The 25685-nt window shown below is 36.6% G+C and overlaps 2 protein-coding genes across 2 annotated transcripts in view; both read right to left on the reverse strand.

Moving 5' to 3' along the window:
- Positions 1 to 463: 463 nt before the first annotated feature.
- LOC140749504 (acyl-CoA Delta-9 desaturase) overlaps positions 464 to 25685 on the reverse strand; it is a 38998-nt gene continuing 13776 nt past the window's right edge. Inside the window, exons 2-7 of the mRNA XM_073082575.1 lie at positions 17563 to 17876; positions 8546 to 8676; positions 3786 to 3997; positions 2091 to 2276; positions 1384 to 1553; positions 464 to 942 (exon numbers count right to left, since the gene is read on the reverse strand). Coding sequence (XP_072938676.1) covers positions 830 to 942; positions 1384 to 1553; positions 2091 to 2276; positions 3786 to 3997; positions 8546 to 8676; positions 17563 to 17876 — 1126 coding nt within the window. The 3' untranslated portion in view covers positions 464 to 829. The remainder of the gene's footprint in view (positions 943 to 1383; positions 1554 to 2090; positions 2277 to 3785; positions 3998 to 8545; positions 8677 to 17562; positions 17877 to 25685) is intronic.
- LOC140749505 (uncharacterized) lies at positions 9275 to 14024 on the reverse strand. Its single transcript, XM_073082576.1, has one exon. The coding sequence runs from the start codon at positions 13833 to 13835 to the stop codon at positions 13113 to 13115; it is 723 nt and encodes a 240-aa protein (XP_072938677.1). The 5' UTR covers positions 13836 to 14024; the 3' UTR covers positions 9275 to 13112.

A 25685-nucleotide genomic window follows, 5' to 3' on the forward strand; every position in this document is an offset into this window, starting at 1 on the left:
GTTACTACATATTGTGATTGTATGTGTTGTCTTTGGTTATAGGCTTAAATTTAAATCAATAGACATTCTCGTGGCCTTAAAATGTCTAAAAGCTATTTGAAAATATCGATGTAGCTAATACTAATCTTCAGACAAACTTATACCTCAATCATGATCATATCAATATTTTGGAAGATATTTTTACTTAAACTTAATATGGTAGCTACATATATTGGAAGATCTTTTGTATCTTTATTGAAATTTATATACCTGATACTATGTGAAAAATTAAGTAAAATTTCAATGGTAAATCAATCTCATTGTTGACATATTTTGAAACTGGCACTTGCCGTTCAAGTATTACGTGAGCACTAATTGGGTGCTTTGCTTAGCTTATTTTAGATGACATGGGGGGCAGGGGAGTCTAGATGATGATCACATGGGGCAGGGGGTAACAGCTTAGCTCACTTTTGCTAAAAAGGGGCATGGGGGGTAAATAATTGTAATAAATGTGCTTACGTAATACTTGAACGGCCCCTTACTAGTCAAATAATAACCTATTAATTTGAATCTGTGGTAATAGATCTAGAATAAGTAATTCTAGAGTTCAAAGTCATGCTATAGCGGATGCTGATGTTATGACTGAAACTCTAGTCTGAGGTAGCGCTTCAACATTTTGGAAATATTCAAAATACACGATCACACATAATACTTTAAATATACATTTAATGCAAAATTTGTTCCACTTTAACATTATTATATCACACCCAAAAATACATAAGCTAGACAAATATAATCCACTTATATTAGGTAAATATGATTAATTTATCATTTAAGACGCTATCTCACGTTAATCTGAATGTGAAGTTGGATAGGGCTCCTCAGTTTCATCCCAAGTGTCGAGGCTGCCGTCACCACTCCTCAGGGCTCTGTTTGTGATCATTGCTGCAGTTGCTGCTTTCACTGTAAAAAGTTAATGACGGAAAAGTTAGAAAAAGAACAATATGATCCTTACCAACTTGAACAATGTACCTACAGTGCTGTAATGGCCATGGTAAAGTTATTCTAGAATGAATACTGCCGTTAGTCTCGCTGACATTATCAGTGACTGCTTAGGCATTAAAGACTACGTATGGGTTTGGGTGGGAGCAGTTTACTAACGGGGTCGCTAATATGCACAGTTACGAGTATGTCCAGGGGTTACAGCAAAACCTCTTTTTTTAGGGCGCTAGAACTAGCAATATACTTACTTTTAAGGGCTAATAGATGAAAGTGGCACTTTATGTTTACATGAGATGGTAATGTACTATATTTAATGAACAAAATGTATAAAACAGTAAGTAACTAAGAATATATTATGTACTGATAATAATATTATTACCGTAAATAAATCATTCAACTCACAATCGTAAGCCCATCCAATCTTAGCAAAGATATCGATAAATTTGGTCGATATGTTCAGCCTCCCGAGTTCGGAAGTTCTATAGTCCCAGGGGAAGGCGTGGTGGTAGTTGTGCCAGCCTTCGCCCAGTGCAGCTAAGCTAACCAACTTGTTTTCCGCGGGCTTTATAAACCTGGAAAAAATACATTGATATTTAAGTCTAGCTAAAAAGCGACTATTTAGCTGGTAATTTTACGGATGAAACATTTTAATACCGAAAACGAACCTTCGGTTACCATACTAGTCTCGGCTGGAATTGTACCCACAACTTTTTTTAGACTTCTGTGAATTTACAGAATTACGTGGATTTAAATATTTACATACTCAAGAAGCATTAGGACAAGTTACATCAATTTTTCTGAGTCAATAGAGCTTTATTAAAAAAATTAAAAATCGGTCAGTCACTACTATTTAAGAGGTATCTTCAAAGACGCCCAACGATAAGAATTAATGAATTATTGAAGAAAAATATTGCGCGGAAGTATATGAAGTATGTGAAGTCTATTGTGGTTTAGTACGTGTGGATAACGAGGCCGGCTTGGACTACAGCCTATATCATTTTGAGAAGAGACCCGTGCCTATCAATGTTGGATGCGTGCTTATCAGTAATGTGTTGATGATGATACGATTATAAGAACTAAATGGAAGTGAAAGTAAGGAAATCATTAACCTGTCGTAAGGCTTGTTGCCCCATAGATGAGCGAAGCTATTTACGCAGAAAGCGATGTTTAGTGTGACCGTGAACCTCGTGACGAAGCTCACCACAAAGCTGTTCACCAATGTCTCGTTCCAGAAGTACATTGGGATCGCCATCGGGATCACCACGTTCAGAAGTGCGAACAAAGGAATGAATATTCTGAAACATACAAAATAGCAAGTTATGATAGATAGCAAGATGAAAGAAGACAGTTAAATTATACAGATGGAGGAGTAGTCGCCTGATACAACTTTCAATATCCTATAGCGGTCGGGTACTTTCTTGGCAACAACGGCCACATATTTGCTACAAGAGCTGAGCAGAGATGGTGGATCGCATTAGGAAGTAGTCTATGAAATTGGTCGGTGAAAAGAAAAACAAATAGTCTATTTAATTTTAAGGCGTAATATAAGGTCCTCAGGTTTTAGGATGGTGACAGAAAGAGCTATGGGCTATCATTCTTAGTTATAAATATTATGTTATTCTTAGGTAAAGGATCTTTTCAAGATCCACTAAAACATATAATGGATCTGTGGATTCGGATATGTGTAGATAAATCCTCACCCTTATTTGCCTCACTCTTAGTTTTAAATTATAAGTAGGTATAGTTTTAAAGTTAAGATAAAAACTATGTATTTTGCAATAAAACCGCTTTCGCCATTGTTGTGAAGTTTTCATCGTAACTTTAAACCATACATTTTTGCAAAGTAACGCCTGAGACTATTTACTTGTGTAATTTTACTAAAGCACGCTTCAGCGGAGAAGATAAACAATATATATGTAGGTTCAAACGCAACTCTTTTAAATATTAACCATCCCACTATTACATCATATTCAGTAAGGAGTGTCCATCGGGTATTCTTCATGATCAATCATCAATATAAATGGCTATATGTCTGAAGTAGTCAAGTATTTTTGCGGAAACATGCTGGTATAAATTATAAATGTCTAAATGGGAAGATAGAATTATTAATAGGTAAAAGGGAATGCAAGTGGATGTCTGAGTGATTGAATGACAGGAAGGAGTGAGCGGTGACTGTGGTGTGAACGAGGGATAGAACGAGGGATAGAACGAGTGGAAAATAATAGGATACGAAGAAATATAAGTGTTTTTAACTTCGAGATCCCGAATACTACATACATGTAGATAGCATTCAAAAATTGTTTCACACATGGCACCTCTGGGAGGTAAATTTATTTAAGTATTATACTGAGCAACTTTTTCGCAGAATTACAAACTATGCGGGTACTCATATGCAATGCTAATTCAGACCAAAGGGATGAAACGAAAGTGAAAATAAAAGATTCCCTTGAAATTTATATTACGCTCCAGAATTGTCTGAAGCGCTTTATAAATGTTGAATATATTAAAATGATATTAATCAACGGGTTCATTCACAATAATATCCAAGAGATCGGTGAGCATATATACCTTATTAAAATAAACTTATTTACTTAATGTTTAATATAATAAAATACTACAATATGTAAACCATATGACAAAAAAGTTCAAAAGTGTCACTGATTGAATGGCTGAAACTTTTCTTCTTAAATCCTTTTACTAGCTTTGTTGTACCAGTTTTGTCCCATAACTCTGAAAGGCTTGGATTATTTTGTACCACATGGAACACACAGACAAAAAACAAAACACATGCAAATTTAACTCACAGTTTCTGTATCCTAACGACTGGATCAGCAAGGAGGTCTAGGGAAGTCTTGCGGAGGGCAACGCGTCGGTCTTCTACAGCGGGATGGGGTGTGAGGACCAGCCAGCCCACGTGCGCAAACCAGAACCCTCGCCGGACATCGTGAGGATCCGCCACGCTCTCCGAGTACTTGTGGTGCACTCGGTGGTCCAATGCCCATGTGTAAATGTCGCGCTGAAAGTAAATGTATCATTATCATCATCATTATCGTTAATATAGCTTTTACCGTTATTATAACAATTATTATTATCATCATCATAGTTATTATAACTACAGTTATCATCAATATTATGACTATAATTATCATCATCAGCATCATCGTTATTAATGTAAAACTATCGTCTGTTAACAAACTATAACAATATTATCGACATCATCATTGTTCTAATCATTAGCATTAGGCATCTCTGGGTTGATACCTCTTACTGAACCCATAATAAAAGTTCCTGCACAAGCCCTATACGAGCTTACTACTGGGTATGGGCTATCGAAATGTGTGTAATTTCAGAACTAAATTACTTTACTACTATAACTTACTAATATAACATTGAGATAAAACAAAATTCGATATTGACTAAAACGAAGCGAATTGACTGTAATTGAGAAAGTTGAGGATTCTCATTAACTTTTTAACAATTAAGCAAATTAACTTTAATTAGCTTTCTCAATAACAGCTGACGTCATGAATTAAAATGATGAACCGAATTTAACTCGCCGGTATTCTTATCTTGTAACTGAAGAAGAAGGTTTCTGTGGACTTTGATGTCCCAAGCTGAATATATGTATATAAAAAGTTTTTGCAAACAATCTTTTTTATATACTTATCAGAAAACCCTGATTTGATATCTCTATTATGGGGCCGCATAAAAACATATTGGTCCGCCATCATGGGCCATCCACCATATTGGATTTCAAATGACGTCACTAAGTTAATCATGCGTTGTCATCTAATCCAAATGTGCAAACCATAATGCAAAATTTCAGTTCAATCCCTTGGGGTTGACTGGTTTAAAAATCAGTTGCACGATTTCATCCTCAATTGAATATGATACGAATAAAAGCTTGTAATCATTATTATAACATGTTTGTTTGACGCTTAAGAGTTCCTTGTGGTATTGTCAGCAGTGATAGCGGTTTGAAACTCGGGTGTAATCGGTCGAAGTAGAAATTAATTATCACTTGCTTAAACAGTGAAGGAAGTGAGGAAACCTACACACCTGAGAGTTATTTAAAAAAAGTAGTTCGGGGACCAGAATTGGGCTCCCCTGCCTGTCGTAAGAGACGAGTAAAAGGGGGCTTCCGGGGTTTCGGACGGCAAGAATGGGAGCCCGAACTGCCCGGCATACCATTGTGCACACCAGACGGTGCGGCGAGCGTCATGCTCATCTGGGCGGAGCCCGACGGGGCACAGCGCTAAGAGGACTCCGGTTGCGTTCCGTTGGAGATCCTGGAGTCCTCTACGCAGCGCCGCGGACGGCCACCAGGGGAGTTTTAGTGCGGACTATGGCTTAGATCCCTCTCACTCTGAGAGTCCCCGTGCCCGTGGGACATTAATGGGTCGACGACGACTGATATTAAACTTTCTCCCAGAATTTTGGGCTATCAAAGACATTTAACATCAAGATATGAACAAATGTTTGTTTAGCTCGCTGTAGTTAAATTTCAATAGTTTCGACTTTATACTTGTATCTGCGGTCGTTGTGAAGTGTTCCAATAACGAGGGTTAACAGGAACAATTGACTCTATTTACTGATCGCTGTGGCTACAACGCCAGAGCTGGCCTTGCATTTATTTATTTTGCCTTTTGACAAAGTATATAATTATTTATATATGAAACAATATAATTGTAGGTACAATAATTGATTACTTGTGCATAACGAATTGCAGTTCGTTTTACTGTTATTGATGTAATATTATGGCATGGATATTATGATTGTTAGAATGTACGTATATATAGCCCCGCGGCTTGTGTAGATCACAAAGATTTACAAAGTTAAGCAAAGTTAAGCGCGGTCGGTAGTTGGATGGGTTGCAGCTAATGGTACTTTCATGCGAGATTCCGTACTTCGGAAGATATATCAGCTGTTCGTTCCGATTGTTAAAATTATTATTTTTTATAATATAGAAATAGCAGTAGAGCATACAGTCCACCTGATGGTAAGTGGCTACTGCCGCCCATGGGCATCCGTAATCAACCCCAGATAGGATTAGATATTCCCACCTGAGGTCGGCCACAGATGCGCCGCTACTCCTGAGGACTAAGCTGGAATGCCTCGGAAAAGTATGTCTCCCTTACCACACCCTTCAAACCAGAACACAGCAGTGCTTAACACTGTTGTCATTAGGTAGAAATAGGTGTAAGTGTGGCGGTGGTGCCGTCGGAGTCGAACCTAAGGGTTCTACCACCTTCAAAAAAAATGTTATAATAGGATAGCAGTCCTTAAACTATATCACACGCCTTCAGTGTGATTTCAAAATATCTAAACCCAGTTGGCCGGTAGAAATTAGGCATTGGTGCACTGAGGTAGGGTATGCTGCAGGTTAACCCCAATTGTGGGGAAAATCCCGTGTCCAGCAGTGGAGCATAAAAAGAGTTGATGTATCACTTCTAAATGGGCATGCTGTCCTTAAGTGAAATTATTGCAATTTATGGAAATTTAAATTAGCATTATACATATATAAAATGCATGAACGATCAGCGAAAGCTAAGCGAAGCGATCAAAAGCTGCATACGACACACGACGACTGCGTTTGAGCGTCGGTCGCAGCCACTTTTAAACGCAATCGCTAAAACGCGCGTTTTCAATGCCGCTATCGAATGTAAGTTGACAAAACGTGATACTGCATAGATGCTAAAAGTAGATCTACTAGGACCCTAACAGGCTTCGTCCCTGTAGTTTCGGGAGTACAATAAGACTACGGTATCTCCTGCCTGTCGTAAGAGGCGACTAAAAGGGGGCTTCCGGGGTTGCGGGTGGCAAGAGTGGGAGCTCGAACCGCCCAGCCAGCGGCCCCGGGAAGGACGGCGGTATGTGTGGTCGCATACCGTCGTACGCACCAGACGGTGTGGCGAGCGCCAAGCTCACCAGGGCGGAGCCCGACGGGGCAACGCGCTAAGAGGGCTCCGGTTGCGTTCCTTTGGAGATCCCGGAGCCCTCTACGCAGCGCGGAGGACGGCCACCGGGGGGGTTTTAGTGCGGTAAGAATCCCACATAACCCTACGTCGCTCCCACGTCACCGGGTACCTTTTGGAGGTTTCCCCCTCGTAAACAAAAAAAAAAAAAAAAATGGGCCTTAACAGGCTTATAATAGACATGAACTATTGTGGCGCTATTGTATCTTATCTATTCTGAATAAGTGTCAGTCGATTATTAAAGCAGATAGTCAAGATAACAAAACATGTGCTTCATTGCAGTAATCGAGGTGATAATGAATCTCGGCGATATCTAACATTATAAACGCTCCATGTTTGTAAATGAATACAATGAATCGGGGTATCAGGGTAGGTTATTTTTTATAATATAGGAGCAGAAGACGAACATGCAGTCCACCTGATGGTAAGTGGCTACTGCCGCCCATGGACATCTGTAATCAACACCAGATAGAATTAGATATTCCTACCTTAAGTCGGCCACAGATGCGCCGCTACCCCTGAGGACTAAGCTAGAACGCCTCGGAAAAGTTTGTCACCCTTACCACCCTTCGAAAACGGAACACAGCAGCGCCTAACACTGCTGTTATTAGGTAGATATAGGTCTGGCGGTGGTGCCACCGGAGTCGAACCACAAAGGGTTCTACCACCTTCAAGGTATAGGCGAAATTTTGTGTAACAAGTTCCTACTACATACTTACGTAATTACCGTAATAATTCACGGTATATAACGCTTTAAGATTATTTAAATTACTCTGGATAACACAGATTGTTTAGTTTATATATTATATATTTTCTGTTATAGGATATGTGGAATTTAGATATTCCAGAATAATATTATTTTTAGTATTTAAGCATTTTTTGCCTTGAAATAAAAAATATTTAATATAACTAAAAGTTAGACGTATTTTACATAAGTAAAGTAGATCATGTGCCTTTCTAACTACCGGCCATAACATGCACATGTGCGCTTATATGCTAAGGTTTAATGGTACATAGTTAATTTTTGGTTTGTCACATCATTACAACAAAGCCACGGTATCGCATTTAAATGATGTGGTCAAAGCTGAATCATTAAGGATTATGTAACGATAGGGCCGCATTTGAGAGAGGGCAGGTGGAGTTAATGGGAAAAACCTTGATAAAAAATAATTAGGGGCCTCCGTTTTTTTGTTGCTCCAGGGCCCCCTAAATTCGGTCCTGTATAATGTTTAAAAATTATATAAAATACTAGCTGACCCGGCAAACGTTGTGTTGCCATATAAATTAAAAAAATGTTAAGGGTGAACCCTTATAACTTACTTTTTTGAAAAATAGAATATTTGAAACTGCGATGGTAGCGAAGTCTGTCGAATCCAATATGAAACATTCCAAAATCAACAACTACTTACGAATTAAAAATTAATTAAAAAAACCTTTTCCCACGGACTAAATTGTGAATCTAAACCATTCTCAAGTCCCCTTGAACACACACAACAAATTTCATCAAAATCAGTCCAGTCGTTTAGGAGGAGTTCATTGACATACACACGCACATAAGAAATATATATATAAAGATTTATTATGATTACCTGTCCTGTTATAGTGAAGAGTAGCGCAAGTAGTATCCGGAGGGGTAGCCGCGCTCTGTACGCTCTGTGGGACCAGAGCCTATGGACGCCCGCTGTTATACCGAACCCCGATGTGTATATTGTTGCAAATGCTGAAACAATAGTAGGAAAATGAAAATATTATTTGTTTTCCTTTTATAATCTAGAGGAAAAAGCACGAAAAGACGTTATTGAACAGAACATAATAAAAGGAAAAGGAGTTTTCATGAACATTAATAGGTTATTTTACCTTGCTTAGCTAAACTCAAATTCCATGTTTATATGTAGAAAATCCGTCACTCGGTAGGTATATTAGTTTTTAATAATGTTAAGAATTATTTTGATTATTTATATCGCGAAGGGTTCAATATTTGGTTATGGCTTTGTTTAGCTACAAGTGCTTTAAAATATCATAGCAAGTACGTTATATGACGGCCAGCTCGGTGTATAAACTACCATCCCGATGGAATATACTGAGGCTTTCTGGTTCGGTCTATGAGGATATAATTATATGGGTTGACTATAAGGGTGCCAACAGATATTCTTCTTTCAGCATTGGCGACCTAGCTGACGATTTAGCTGCCTTTCGAAAGCTAGATGCAACGATCAAACATGACACCCAGCACACGTTTGGGTGTTAGTTACACTTACACTCATGGTTACAGACTGATAGTTTAAACCTACAATACAATACAATACAAAAATGCTTTATTGTACACCAAAGAATACATGAAAAATATACACAAACATAATGAACGGTACAACAGGCGGTCTTATCACTTAAAAGCGATCTCTTCCAGACAACCTTAGATTTGTTGAAAGAAAACAATATATATGCAAGAAATACAGGTAGGGGTGTACAAATGTAATACATACCGACTCGAAAATTATCTTTGAACATATCAGCAGCTAGTGTAGAAGGTGAAGAAAGTAAGGGATAGAAATAGTGGTAATACGGAGAATAGGAAAGAACGATAAAGTAAATACATACAAATAATAATAATAATTATTATTTATGCAGCAGGTAAACGTGTCAAGTAGAATTCCTTTACTTGTCTTTTAAAAGAATCTAGTGACTGTGCCCGACGGATAACAAGTGGTAAGGAATTCCATAGGCGCACAGCCACTGCAGTGAAGGATCTGCCGAAGAAGGATGAAGAACAAGGATTTGAAAGTGATAGATTTTCATTGGAACGAAGGAAGCGTGTGTCGTGAGAGAGATGCAGGTAATGAAATCGATCCTTTAGGTAATTGGGACTGTTTGAATTAAACAAGACGCAGTACAAAGCAGAAAGAATATGAGTATTCCGACGAAGACGGATTGGGAGCCACTTGAGTTTCTTTCGATACTCTGAAATGTGATCATACTTGCGAATTCCAAATATGAATCTGATAAACAAATTTTGAATACGCTCAAGCTTATTAAGTTGCTCCTCGGTTAGATCTAGATAGCAAACATCTGCATAGTCAAGGATAGGATGCAATAATGACATAGACAGGGAGATTTTGGTCGAAATTGGTAAAAAGTTGCGGAGCCTCCGGAGTGATCCCAAAGACAAAAATACTTTCCTACTGACCTCGTTGATCTGAGGAGTCCAAGAGAGACAGCTATCCAAGTAAATGCCCAAATTTTTTACCGTGTCCTTTAGAGGAACTTGGACACCATCGAACAAGATTGGAGGTAAGGTAGCAAGATCAATCTTTTGCAGTAATCTTGAGCTGCCGATGATAATGGCTTGGTTTTTTTGAGCATTTACTTTCAGTCCATGTAGTTGGCACCAGTTTGAGATAGAAGTCAGATCCGCATTTATAACACCGATGGCATTTGGTAAGTCCTGAGGTGGGCATTTGTAGTAAATCTGTAGATCATCGGCATAAAGGTGGTAGAGTGAAGATAAGTGAAGGGTTATCGAATTGATATAAATAGAAAAGAGAAGAGAAGACAACACGCCACCTTGCGGTACGCCAGCAGCAACGTTCGACCATGCTGAGTGTTCGTCATTAATCATTGTACGCTGACGGCGCCCATACAAGTAACTCTGAAACCAGTCAATTGCAGTCGGAGATATGTTAAGAGATCGTAAAGTAGCAAGCAACACGTCGAAATTAACAGTGTTAAATGCATTGCTGAAGTCAAGCAACGTCAACACTGTCACCTCCTTATTATCCATTCCTAAGCGGATGTCGTCCGTGACTTTCAGTAAGGCAGTAGTCGTACTATGACCGGGACGGAAACCAGATTGGTAGGGATTTAGAATATTATGAGCGGAGAGAAAGGAACTAAGCTGGTGATATATGAGACGCTCAAATACTTTAGATAGGAATGGGAGAATGGAAATAGGACGAAAATCGGAACAACAAACAGGACTATTCTTTTTAGGTAAGGGAATAATTTGAGCATCTTTCCATGCTGACGGGAATGTCCGGCATGAAATTGAAAAGTTAAGGATATGTGTAATGACAGGAGCTACAAGATCAAGGACGGGTATGATCATATTACGACTAATGCCATCACTGCCTACGGAATCTGAATGGATCGAGAGGATGCTTCTCTTAACATCACAACTGTCGAATAGACTAAATGAAAAAGCAGGATAGTCAGGAGCGGGACACATAGAAAGAGTATTTAAAGTAGTTTGTTTTAAATTGCTATCCATGCAAGAAAGATTTGTGAAAAACTGATTCAGACAGTTGAGGCTAATATTACAAGGAACAGTATTATTACGTGCTTTCCCAACTCCTAGCGACCTAAGAAATTTCCAGACCTTTGCAGAATCTGTATCTTGAACAGACTTGTGAATATAGCGTCGTTGTGCATCTCTACACACCTTATTGCAACGATTCCTGATGATTTTATACTTAAGGTGATTTTTATTGCTGGGATCTGACTTGTATTTTGCTTTGGCAGTGTTTTTCTTAGTAATTAATGTTTTAATTTCCTCAGTCAACCAGGGAGCAGGAAGATGGCGGACACGAACAGGACGAACAGGAGCATGCAAATCAAGTATCTGCACCAAAAGCGAGTTAAAAATGGCCACCTGTTCGTCGACGGTGTCAGCGCTGTAGATGGAGCTCCAATCGACTTTAGCAATATCAGCCCGAAAAGCATCGATATCCATATTTTTGAAATTACGTCGAAGAAGTATCCTTGACTTAGCTTTGGGAGGTTTTAATTTATAAGACAAGTAAATGAGGTCATGATAAGAGAAGGCGTCAGCAGCACATTGACCATGCTTAAAAACATGGTCAGTAGAGGATACAAATATCAAGTCAAGAAGTGACGGGATAGAATTGGGAAAAGAGTGAGTCGCAGAGAGAGGAAGAATATGTAAATTGGCTGCATCCGCTAAGGATTTCAGTCGAGTAGCTCTTATGTCATTCTTAAGAAGGCACGTATTAAAATCTCCCATAAGTATGGAGTGAGAATAAATAGGACAGAGATCTTCAAGATTTTTTTCCAGGGTGGAGAAGTAGTCTACGTTTAAAGAAGGACTATAAAAAACTCCTAAGAGTAACTTTGTATTGGTAAACAAAACTTCGACAAAGAGATACTCCGCTTCACTTCCAGATTGAGCCAACGTTGACATACGTAGAATGGAAAACGGGATGTGTGATCGTAAATAAATAGCAACACCACCACCGCCCCGGCCAGTGCGATCATTGCGAATCAAGTGAAATCCTGGAAGTGAGAAAGATGTAGATGGAAGGCATGGTTTCAACCAGGATTCTGAAACCAGAACTGCATGAATATTTTTGCTATCAAAAGAACTAATGAGATCGGGGTAATGTGCTGGAATACTCTGTGCATTAATGTGACAAACATTGAAATTTTTCTGCGAATTGCAAAAAATAGTTTCTAGTGTGGTATGTAGGGATGAACTGCTTTGAAAACTGTCGTCGCTGCTTAGCCCATCGGATGTTGAAGAAAAGGATACATAAGGTAGACTATTATTACTACTAGTTGCTGACATGACAAATTAAAAATATTTTTTTACAATTACGAATAATAAAAAAAGTACAATATTAAAAGAATAATAATAAATAAAAACAACTACATATGTTAGGTCTAAGACCAACCAGCTATACAAATAATATTAAAAAAAAAGAAAAATAATAATAGTAAAACAAAAAGAAAAAAAAAAATTAACAACACAATTACAATGACTTAACAGAAACGGAACGCAGTCTATGACTGTGAACACTACGTCGGATGTGACAGCTGACAGACGTCACTGTGCCGGGGGCAAATGGCAGCAGTCAGCGTCAATGCATTAGTGTCATTGTCAAAACTAAAAAACGAAGAGTTATTATTTATTTGTTGTTTTGGTTATTGCATTTAAGTTACCCTCGTATGAAAATTAATGTAGAAGTAAACCAAAACATTGCATACAATGATAAAAAAATACGTATTATAGTAGTGATAATGCATACAGTCTTCAAATAACAATAACAATAAGTGACAAAAACAGTTTAACAGCGAAAAAGTTTAGGAAACGTTGAAGAAATAAAAAAGTGTAATGGGAAAAATAAAAGAAAACAATACGTATCATCACTTCTTCTGTGTTCTCTTGTGCCGTGAAGCAATCCGATCCTGCTTTTGTGCATCACTTGTCGTCTGGACCGGGGAAGTCGCTTTGGGAATGGCATCAAGACGCACCAAGCTGTCTACTTGGTGACGAGAGCCATCCGCTGCCAGAACATGGATAAGGCCGTCGCGGGTCCAGCACTGCTTGACACCATGCCGCCTACGAGCCTCCATAAATACAGCGTGTCTTGTTTTGGTCAAAAATTCTGACAAGGTGATCCCCGTACCTTTAAGTTTGGTTTTTGCAAACCATACCTTGTCGCGCAGAGGAGCCTCCCGAAACTTCACAACAACTGGTCGCGGTTTTTTATCATTGGGACGACCCAGACGGTGGCAACGACTAATGGAGGCCGATGTGAATGTTCCTATGTTAAGTTTTTCCCTCACTATCCTGGTAACCATAGAAGAAGTATCCTCAGAGTCATCCTCAGGAACACCATGCAGCAGAAGCATCTTTCGGCGTGCCCTAGTTTCTGCTCGATCCATTTCGCGCCCCAGGAATTCAACTTGACGTTGAAGGGTGCTTAAAGCAGTCACAATAAAAGTTTTGAAAGATGTGAACTCCGATGCCAAGGATGTGGTAGACACAACAGCAGGACTAGCCTTTTTTAATTCCTTCTGAAACTCATTCATTCTGCTGTTGAAGAGCTCTGTCATCTCTACAAGTGATTCCTTGACTGACTCCATGTTCACTATGTCAAGAATTAGGAAATGGGTGATATTATTTGAAATGTGTATAAGGAGTGAATGCTGGTAGGTACTTAGCCCTCACAAACAATTATTTACACATAAATTAATGTTTTAAATATTTTTAAATTTCAAATTACACTTGGAACTGTATAAAAGACGTGTCGGTATTTTCACTCCTACCCTCGAAAAAAAAAAAAAAAAAAAAAAACCTAGATCATCATCATCATTAACAACCCATTATTGTCCTACTGCTGGGCAAGGGTCTCCTCTCATAATGAGAAGGATTAGGCCATAGTCCACCACGCTGGCCAAGTGGGTATTGGTAGACTTCACATAGCTTTGAGATATTTTTATAAATCTCTCAGGTATGTAGGCTTCTTAACGATGTTTTCCTTCACCGTTTAAACACTAAAGCAAGTGATAATTAATTTCTAATACGCACTTTTGATAAATCGGAGGTGCACGCCTAGGATTTGAACCTCGGACCTCGATCGAGTTGCCGAGTTTCTTAACCACTAGGGTATCACTTTAAAAAAAAGAACAATTTTCGAAGGTATGTGAAGTCTACCACTTTGCACTTAGCCAGCGCGGTGGACTGCGGCCTAATCCTTTCCATGCTGAAAGGAGACCCGTACCCAGCTTTGGGACAGTAATGGGTTGATGATGGACAGTCGTCAAGACTCCAATTGCCAATCGTTACTAAAAGTAGCTAGCCTGTTACGACCGACAATGATGATGATAAATTTAGATTTCTGGTATGATTTGGTGTGTATGTTTTTCGGTTTCCATGACACCCACGATACCTAGAATCCTAAAACAGTCATAAGACTTTTACACAGAGTTATTTAAGGATTTTTTTATGCCAACATTAAGTAGAAGAAACTAAAAGTAGACGTGTGTTAGTCACGATATTTTCCCATGAAAAGACAATTAGGCTCGTGATTGTGTACATTTTGCAACTCAAAAGGAATCCTTTATGAGGTTATTCATGCGTTGCTAATAAGTTGAAATGCCTTTGTATTTACGTCTACTCTATCGTACCATACCAAAATGTTGCTATAGACATACTACACATTTCACATTTTGACGTGGATATAATCTTATATATAAAATTCTCGCGTCACAATGTTAGTTACCGTACACCTCTGAACGGCTTTACCGATTTTCACCAAATTTTATACGCATATTCAGTAGGTCTGAGGATCGGCTACTATCTATTTTTTATACCCCTAAGTGATAAGGGTTCACCCTTAACATTTTTTTATTTATATGGCAACACAGCGTTTGCCGGTTCAGCTAGTATTCTTATAAGATATGGCTCAGTGGAACACACAGTGTTACACAGTTAGTATATTTGTAGATACATACATTCATACTTGCATACGTCTATATTATATTTGTGTACATGTGATATTGTTTATTTTTAAAAATATAGTAGTCAATGAGCATGCAGTATATCTAAATGCCGTTCGAGTTTCGTGAGTTCGAGTAATCAACCCCAGTTAGTATTAAACCCCTAGCTGAGATGAGGTCAGCCACATATGCGTCGTTACCCTTGAAGACTAAGTTGGAACGCATCAGATATGCGTGTCCTCTATAACACCCTACAAACTGGAAGACACATCACTTTACATTGTTATAAGGCAGAAATAGGTGAGGCGATGATGCCTTCTGACCACAAAGAGATTTACGCCCTTAGATACTAGATACTACTGTACTATTATAGCATGAAAGTGTGCCAAAATGGGGTAATTTTATGTGTCTGTATATCCGAAATAAACAAGTTCCGGTAGTTACATGTCAATTTTGGATATGGTTAACGAACAAATAATGAGTTTACTGCTAAACCTAACTAGATCTATACGCAGATTTAAACTGTATTTAATCGGTAATCGTGTTGCACCTAAATTATTTTAATTACATTGATGTGGACGTCATCTTTCTGATAGTCTTCGTAACCATTTATAATTAAGTAATTTGCATCGTATTCTTATATTATAAAGAATAATGACTTGTTTGTCGAGAAGTAGGAATTATTTAATCCTGGTAAATAAAAAAGGTTATCATTGAAAATCTACGTTTTACGTTAAGAAACATGGGTATATTTTACTTGACACTATTCGAAACCGTAGAGTAAAAGAAGCACAAAAAATACAAACAATTAATATAGCAATAATGCACGTATGTTATATATGGAATTCTATTGGAAAGTGCTACAGCGCTGTATTTCTTATAATATAGGAGTAGCAGACGAGCATACAGTTCATATGATGGTAAGTGGCTACTACCGCCCATGGACATTTGTAATCAACCCCAGATAGGATGCGATTTCTACCCGAGGTTGGCCACAGATGCGCCGCTGAGGACTAAGCTGGAATGCTTCGAAAAAGTAAGTCTCCCTTACCACACCCTTCAAACCAGAAGACAGTAGCTTAACGCTTAACGCTGCTGTTATGACACAGAAAAAGTGGTGCCGCCGGGGTCGAACCACAAAGGGTTCTACCACCTTCAAACGTTAAGCTGGAATGCCTCCGAAAAGTATGCCTCCCTTACCACACCCACACCTGTATCTAATATCACACACTGTGTCTGGTAGTAAGTAGTACTTGTAGTTAACGATCACTTCTTGTTTGATTTACAACGTGTATATTATCTGTTTGTTTAGGTCCGGCGATCGTCAGGTGTGTTTTAATGGCTTCCTAACTACTAATAATCTTTGATCACGTCTTTACATCGCTTCTGTGTATATACTGAACATAGCTAATATATACATAGGAAATAACAAACGCTTTCTGCACTCACAGCCCCACACTAGGATTTCCTGTGTCGTGGGTGCCACACACCTAGACAAATATACAAACACCCAGACCCAGAAACAGAAATCTAAATTCATCATTTAGATGTCTGTTTGGCCGTGGATCGAACCCTGGACTCTCTGCGCGTCAGACCGGTATGGTGACTGCTTCGCCACGCGGGTCGTCAATTTATTGTTGTTTAAAAAAACTTAGCTACTAAGTAGGTACGTAAATAATATTTAAGTAAGATTTTTCTATACAAATGAATACAATTGAACTGTCTGTCATTTTAAAACAATTGTCATCTGTCTAGCTTACGTGTTTATTTACAATGGAAATGACCTAACTACTATTGTAATTATTCCACAATAGTATACGTAGTAACTCTGCGTTACTTACATGTATTTATAGGTATGTTACAGTTTTTACATATTTAAAACCAAATACTAATAAAATAGGAATCCAACCAAATTTAACATACTCGTGACTAACTAACCCATGACTTTAACATACCCATAAAATAAAACATAAAAATCAGCTGTGTCTGAAACCATTTGTAATCGGTTCTTTCAATAATAAGCATAAACAGAGTTAGGAGTATATACGACGAGTACATACGAGTATATGGTGTAATAAAATAATTATACATAGTTTAAAAACTAAAAACCACGCTAAAATCGCACGAGGAAAAAGTCGTTAATTCTGATTACTGACGATCCTGATGAGAGTGGGATGAGATGGGATGAGAATGCGATAAAATGATTAAAATCGTGTATTGTCATCGGTTCTTGATAATTGTTCAAAATTTTAAATTAATCGGACCGTTCAAAGTGGGTAAATACAGAGTTCAAAGATTCCGTTACATACATACATAAATAGATACAACCCAAGCTAATAAAGGCGTAAAAAATAAATAAACAAACACTTACCAAATAAAGTAGTTAAAAAGTAAACTTTGTTCGTTACTATAAGATACAGTCCATAAACAGAAACCAAGTGCAACGACACTTGTACTATAAGATCGGGCCACTTTATTCTCGGTGTGAATTCCATAGCTTCGTACGCGCCGATATCGAAATCAATGTCACCATGCACTTTTTCACTTAAACTTTCACTTTCTTCTAACACTGTATTGTTATTTTCACACTGTTTAACGTTTTTTAACAAGTAATTGTTTTTCAAAAGTCCCATTTTTAGTTCAGCTTCGTCAATCACATCAACGTTCTTTTGTGCTGGCGCCATTCTGTAAAAAAATAGATTTTATTTTAATAAGTCCAGTTATTGTTTACCAATATCATAAATCTATATATATAAAAAATAATTGCTGCTCGTTAGTTTCGCTGAAACTCGAGAACGGCTGGACCGATTTGGCTAATTTTAGTTTATAATAATTTTTGGAAGTCCAGGGAAGGTTTAAGAGGTGATTAAATATGAAATATATTTCATAAATAGATTCTGAGGCGGTACAAAGTTTGCCGGGTCAGCTAGTTTGAAATATTTTATAGCAAACGAAATACCGTTCACTTAACTTCGACCGCCGTCAATTTTAGAATGAGCTGTTTAGTTTCCTTCCTCTACAATGTATGGCGTTCTTAGTAAATTAGGTACCTATTTACGATATTGGCTATTGATTCATTCTTATCAGCCATCTGGTTATGTGAATTTTGTCACGGTTTTATGAAATCAGTCAATTAAAACCATTAACTGCACCGACCGTGGAATAAAATGAAGGTCGATATAAGTTTGAATCCTATGTGCGAATGTTTATGTATGGTTATTTGTCTGGACCTTCAAATATTGGAGTGATTTATATATTCTGTGTTATGCTTTTATTTTTTATATTGCTACAGTTTTTTGGTCTGTGGCTTCAAAGCTAAAATGTAGGATTTATTGTTCAGGAAATTTTGAACATCAAGGTGATGTAGTCCTTCAGCCATTTTACATTTTTAATTTAAGTTATCGAAGTCATACGCTATGAAAATTAATTACCATTTAATTGAGTAATAATAACTGTTTTCTTACTTAAAATTAAGGGTTTTTTATTTCAACTTTAAATATTTAAATATTAATCTAAATTATTTTTGTTATAAACTTTATTTATGAGCAAAATAGAACAATTTTTGTTCCATAATTGAATAACTATGTATAGTAGGAGAAATATAATATACACTTGGTTGGTTGTATAATATACAAGTAGGTAAGTTGGAGTTATTCATGCGCTGCTATAAAAGGAAATAGTTGATAATGATACACCTTTGGAACACCGGACATTTTGGTAACGATAACATTTCACTATGAAGCTATTATTATATATTATATATCGTTGTATATTATGAGCTTAAGGAAGTCACGCTTCGCTGAGTCAGTCTGGAATTTTCGTATTAAAAGGTAAATTTTCGTATTAGAATAAAAATGTACCTACATAATACACACGTTTATAGAAACGCCCCATCACATATTTCATATAAGACTGAAGTAGTTAACGAGCAGTCTACTCGATAGTATATGGTCACTGTCGCCCATGAACATCTGTGACCGACTTCATGTTGGGCAGGTTCTATCTGAAGTCAATCACAGTTGCATTGCCCTGAGGCCTAAGATATATGTAGGTCACATTCTTCTGCAGAACTGCTTCATACTAGCAATAGGTGTCGGTGGCCCCACCCTAGAGAAACTCCTTTATAATTTATCTACACTAATATTATAAAGAGGAAAACTTTGTTTGTTTGGTTGTAATGAATAGGCTCAAAAACTACTGGACCGATTTAAAAATTCTTTCACCATTCGAAAGCTACATTATCCACTAGTAACATAGGCTATATTTTATATGAAATATATTTGATAAATAGATTTTGAGGCGGTACAAAGTTTGCTGGGGCAGCTAGTACGTAATATTTGCTATCATCATTGAATCTTCAAGAACAGTAGTTATGACTTCAATCCATGTGCGGTTAATAGGCTCACGTATAAACATGGCAGTAACTTAAATTTAACGTAATTTGGTTTAATATTGAAGATATAAATTATTTTACCATTTCATTTTATACAATAGTTAACTGTATCAAAATCCCAGAGGCGATACAATCGTATTGAGTATTGAGTTTTCCTCGTAATGTGTTTATAAATACACTGCTTGCACCCAAAATTCGAACATTTTTATTATATTATAAGAGTTTTATTATATTAAACTCATGCTCTTTTATATCATGCCATTTATAATCAAACCCACCGATTTAATAAATCGTATATTTAATGGATCGAAATAATTGGCATATGGAGGGTTTCGTACCACCAAAATGTTCATATTTTTTATTTTTAATATTTGTTATTATAGCAACCATTAAAGTTAGTACATTGTGGAAATTTGGATTGTCTACCTATTACGGTTCAACAGATAAAGCTAAAAACTTTAAAAAAGAATACGTGTGGCACTCGGAGACTGCCGCGGTAAAGCTATTGCATAACATTTTTTATGCTATGAAAACGCTCAGAAGGAATTCCAGAAATACAATATATTCTTCCATAATCATCAACATTTACATTAATACATCTTTATCCACTATTTACACATATAAATATATACATACATATTGAGAATTTAAACTATATGTGTGTGTGTGTATATATATAAAAGAGGGCTACTTTTAATATCGCTTATTTTAATATCAAAAAATTTGGTCGTCTTTATAGCAGTATTATATATAAATTAACAAAACGAAAAATAATACTGCAATTGTGATAATAATAATAAAATGAATGTATATAGAGTTCTAACTCATTTTCTTTCACTATTTTTTCGTGACTTTCTTCATTAATAAATGCACTTTGTTTATTCATATTTAAAACACTTTGTACACAAATTATTTGTACCATAAATCATAATGGCGTTTTGATTTTGTACTGTCAAGTCTGTCAGTTGTAATTGTACGTTTAAAAATAAATAATTATAGTTCAAAAAACTAAAAAACACGCTTTTATGATAAAATCAACTAAAAAGTAGAAAATAATTTTCAATCTAAGAGTCAATTAAGGAACAGTAAATAGTATAATTGTGGAAAAAGTGTGGGGTGCTCCATTTATCAGGTTCGAAAAGCACCCCACACTTTTTCCACAATTATACTATTTACTGTTCCTTAATTGATTCTTAGATTGAAAATTATTTTCTACTTTTTAGTTGATTTTATCATAAAAGCGTGTTTTTTAGTTTTTTGAACTATAATTATTTATTAATTTTTAGTATTTCTCGTTATAGCGACCACCATTATTCATCGTTTGTAAAAAAATCAAGTGTCTATCTATTACGATTTAAGAGATAAAGCCCAACGACAGACGAACAAACCGCAGAGGGTTTCGTTTTAACCTTTGAGTACGGAATCCTAAAAATCATTCTACAAGAGCGCATTATAGATATGTTTCAGAACATTTGAGTTATAGGGAAATAACATTATTATTTTCTAAACTAAAAATCACGATATGAAAGTTACGCCTATTGAAACTAAATAGCAATAATTATTTGCAATCTAAAGTTGCGATGAACTTTGCTGAAGGTGTTTGAAAAATCTCGCCTCGAAAATCGTTAATCCAGAGGATGTTGATAAGGACAATGGTACAAAACTATTAATGTTTAAAATATTGAATTGTCATCGGTCCTTAATAAGTATACCAAATTTCGAGTTAATCCGACGTTTTGAAGGGGGTTAAAATCTTGTTCAAAGATTCCGTTACATACTAACATACTAACATACCAACATACATACGTCTGAAGCTAATAAAAGCGTGTTAATTACACTCTTTTACGTTATTTTATAAATCCAGAATTCAACATAGCTTATGGTGATAAAACATATTATTTGGATAATGTGGTAATATAATTTTGAATTTTATAATGGGAATATAAAACATACTTCACGCAATTTTAAGATTTCCGCACGGATTATAAAAAAAATGTGTATTACTGCCATCTGTGTTCAAGTTGACGAATTAAGGTTATCAAATAAAATAATAAGGAATGTAAAATAATACTTTATTCAATTATATCCATATTTTTCTATTGACAGTCAACAACTCGGTTACCTGGAGACTTGATATCCAACAGTCCTCCACCGCTATTTTCACTTACACCACCTGGGGCGCCGGCAGCATTTGGTCAAGGTGACGGCGCACCAGTATGCCATTTTCAGTTCTGACTTCATAATGGAGTCTACCTAATCTTCGGATGACGACTCCGAACTCCCATTTAACTCTTGGGTTGGTGTAACTGTGGACTTGTACCTTATGACCTTGTCCGAACTCCTTCGTTGGCGGTGCATTGTAATGTAATCTGGATAGTGGGGCGGATTTCTTAAATAAGGCATGCATATAGGTTCTTACCTCTCTGCCGAACATTAACTGATAAGGTGATAACCCTTTTGTATTAGGTGTACGTCTCAAGCGTGCCTTGACAATTAACAGTTTATCAAATAAACTTCCGGTCTTGCCGATATAAAAGAACATACAGGTATTAGCCGATTCTTTTCTTTTTGTACATTCAAAAATTTAAATTTTAGCTTTGTATATATTTCTTCAAATTCGTACCTGTATTTTATTTCCTCTTCTAAATTTTCTTCTTCTGTAAGCCATTCAATTTTTTCTTGAATCGCGTAGTAGTAGTATTTGTTCAAATTTTCTTGTAAAGAATTCAGTCGTATATTTATTTCTTCATTGTCAATTTTTTCTATTCCCGAAATGTAATTTTCGGTTCGTTTCATTAACCCACATAATGTGGCTCGTATTTTCTTATTGTTTTTTAGTTCGTTCGACATCTCATCACCAATATCAAATAAAATAATAAGGAATGTAAAATAATTCTTTATTCAATTATATCCATACTAGCAGAACCCGCGGCTTCGCCCGCGTAAAACAATATTATATGACATACAAACAACTGTAATCGTAAATTTGTACCTAACAATTTTAACGATAAAGTAGGATTAATATTTAATTAATAAAAGCTTTTTTTTCGTCACTGTGTACCTAAATTGGTCAAGCTTTCTTCAGAAACATACACAAAAACTCTAATTAGTAGACTGTAATGAAACTTTCTTTAAAATATAAGTTTCATGTAGGATATAATAATTATTATTTAAACTATTCCATACGAACCGTCCATATATATATTATATGGGGTTATATGGGGCTTTACATACAGCGGTTCTTTCCAGGGTCTCTGGCTGGGCGGTTAGAGATCCCATTCTTCCCGCCCGCAACTCCAGAAGTCCCCCTTTAGTCTCGTACGACAGGAGAGGATACTGTAGCCTATGTCTAGCCTCTAGGTCTATGTATCTACCACATCACCATCACTAATCCACGAATACCCACCACAACCCTACCCCACGGCAGGACAAAATGTTGGCACGCAGTGTGTCCAAAGTATTTGCGATGTACCTAATCAGTATACCAAAATGTTAAGTTTATTCAAAAACTTACGCATTGTCATATATGAAATTTGCACCCCTTCAACGTTGTCGTGTATTTGTCTGAATAGACGTTATCTGAAATTTCACGTTTCGAACTTCGAACCTAAAAGATTTCCCGTATATATACATACATATTATAACACTTATTTTACCTCCTTAGTAGAATTTCAAAAACATTCCTATGTACATATGCATCAATAGATACTTTATCAGCAAATTTCTGAAAGACAATATTCAACACCAACCACCCACGGGTGGTGTGTGACCCGCGACTTTCCCTTGTGGCCCGCGGGTCTGCGCGTTACTAATAATTGGCCAAGTGCAAGTCAAACCCGCACCTGGAGGGTTCTTCCGTACTACCAAAATTTTCATTTTTTTAAATTTCTAGTATTTAATATTGCAGCAGCCATTAAAGTACATACATTGTGAAAATTTGAACTGTCTACCTTTAACGGTTCAAAACTTAGTTGGAAAAATAGCGAATAGCAGTTTGTGTTGTATGGGGACCCCTTTTTGTTTTCAATTTTTTTATTTTTATTATTTGTTGTTATAGCGGCCACAGTTATGCATCCTCTGTAAGAATTTCAAATGTCTATCTATTACAGTTCCAGAGATAGAGCCCTGTGACACACGGACAAACAGCTTAGTCTTAGTAATAGGGTTCCGTTTTTATCCTTTAGGTACGAAACCTTAAAAAACCGCTGTTCTGCACTTCAGCACGCGCAATACATTCCCATTAAAAATATATGTTACGACGGCCCGTGGAATTTCGCCCTACACTTCTATGTTCTTCTTTCAGACACGCCAAAGGAAGTAACTTCAATAACGGTTTTTAAAGAAACTTTCTTTACTAATAGTACCCTAATGGGGTTGATTGTTGAGTTGCTAAAAATGCTGAAATAATAATGCTGAAACGATGTGTAAACAGAAAGGCATAATGCATACACCCTTTTATAGCTGTCTTAAGGGTTGATCTAAAAAAAAACAGTGACTCAGATGCTTTATTGAGTCTAATGATAATTTTTCATAGTGGTTGCTTCCAAATTAACGGATTATAAAATAAAGTTCCAACCCCTATTTAACGACCTTAAGGGTTGATTTTCAAAAAATGGAAAATAAGTGATATATGATATTTACAACCAAAAAGCAAAATATCAATTTTCATAAACTTTGCTTCAAAATCTGCGGACTTGTAAACGAAGTTTCTACCCCTGTTATACCCTCTTAAGGGTAGATTTTCCATAAATGGTGTTAAAAAAGTTCTATCATTCCCAACCAGAAAGCCAATTACCATTTTTTACAGTCCTAGCTTCCAAATTAACGGGTTTTTAAAATAAAGTTCCACCCCCTATTAAACGTCCTTAAGGGTGAATTTTTCAAAAACGGTGAAAAAGGTGTTCTATTATTTTCAATCAGAAAGCAGAATACTAAATTACATAGAATTTGCTCTAAAATCTACGAAATCCTAAACGGAGTTTCTACCTCTATTTTATCCTCTTAAGGGTAGATTTTCCATAAACGTTGTTAAAAAAGATCTATTATTCCGTACTAGAAAGCTAAATCCTATTGTTACAGTCCTTGTTTCCAAATAAACGGATTTTAAAATAAAATTCCATCCCCTATTAAACAACCTTAATGGTTGATTTTCCAAAAACTGTGGAATAGGTGTGTGAGTATTTTGAATCAGAAAGCCAAATAACAATTTTCATAGACTTTGCTTAAAAAGCCGCGGACTTCTAAACGAAGTTTCCACCCCTATTTTACCTTCTTAAGGGTAGATTTTCCATAAACGTTCTTAGTAAACTCATAGATGCTAAAAAAATTTTTTGGTCAAGTTTCAGAGTTTTAAAAGCGATAGATTGGAAGATAATTTTTTTTTAATTTTCAACGCCCCCGCACTCCCCTCTGGGGGTGGAATATCATAAAATTAGTTTTTAGTAAATTCAAACATGCCAAAAAGAATATCCTGACTAAGTTTCATACCTATAAGAGCTGTAGTTTTAAAATGTGTTTTTTTTTAAATTAACACCCCCGCAACCCCTCTTGGGGGTGGAATTTCGTAAAATCCGTTCTTAGCTGACCTCTACTCGGTGAAAAGAATATTCCTACCAAATTTCAAGTCTTTAGCTCTAATGGTTCCAGAGATATCGTGATGAGTGACTATATACGTGGAAATCTCTTATATATATATATAGATTTATCTATTGACAGTCAACAACTCGGTTGCCTGGAGACTTGATATCCAACAAAGGTGTTATTAATTTTCGTTACGGAATTTCTCGATTCGGTCGCCGCGCTCAAAGCCCGCGATAAAAGCTATGCAATAGCTTAAAAAATAAAGTGTATCTATTACGGTTCAGTAGGTAGAGTCCTGTGACAGACGGACAGACGGAGGGAGAGTGGAGGCTTAGGAATACGGTTTTGTTTTAGTCATTTGGGTGCGGATCCCTAGAAAACGTCGTTATATAAATATTAGCCTTATTTCCTGTTATGACAAATAACTATGTAAGAGATATTATGTGGATGCATGTACCTGATACTTAAAATTATTGTGCTAACCTCGTACGATAGTGTTGACTCAGGTGTTCATGTTAGCC

The sequence above is a fragment of the Epargyreus clarus genome, unplaced genomic scaffold, assembly GCF_041222505.1.
Source record: "Epargyreus clarus isolate Ecla_fem2 unplaced genomic scaffold, WU_Ecla_fem_2.2 ptg000018l, whole genome shotgun sequence".
NCBI lineage: Eukaryota > Metazoa > Arthropoda > Insecta > Lepidoptera > Hesperiidae > Epargyreus > Epargyreus clarus.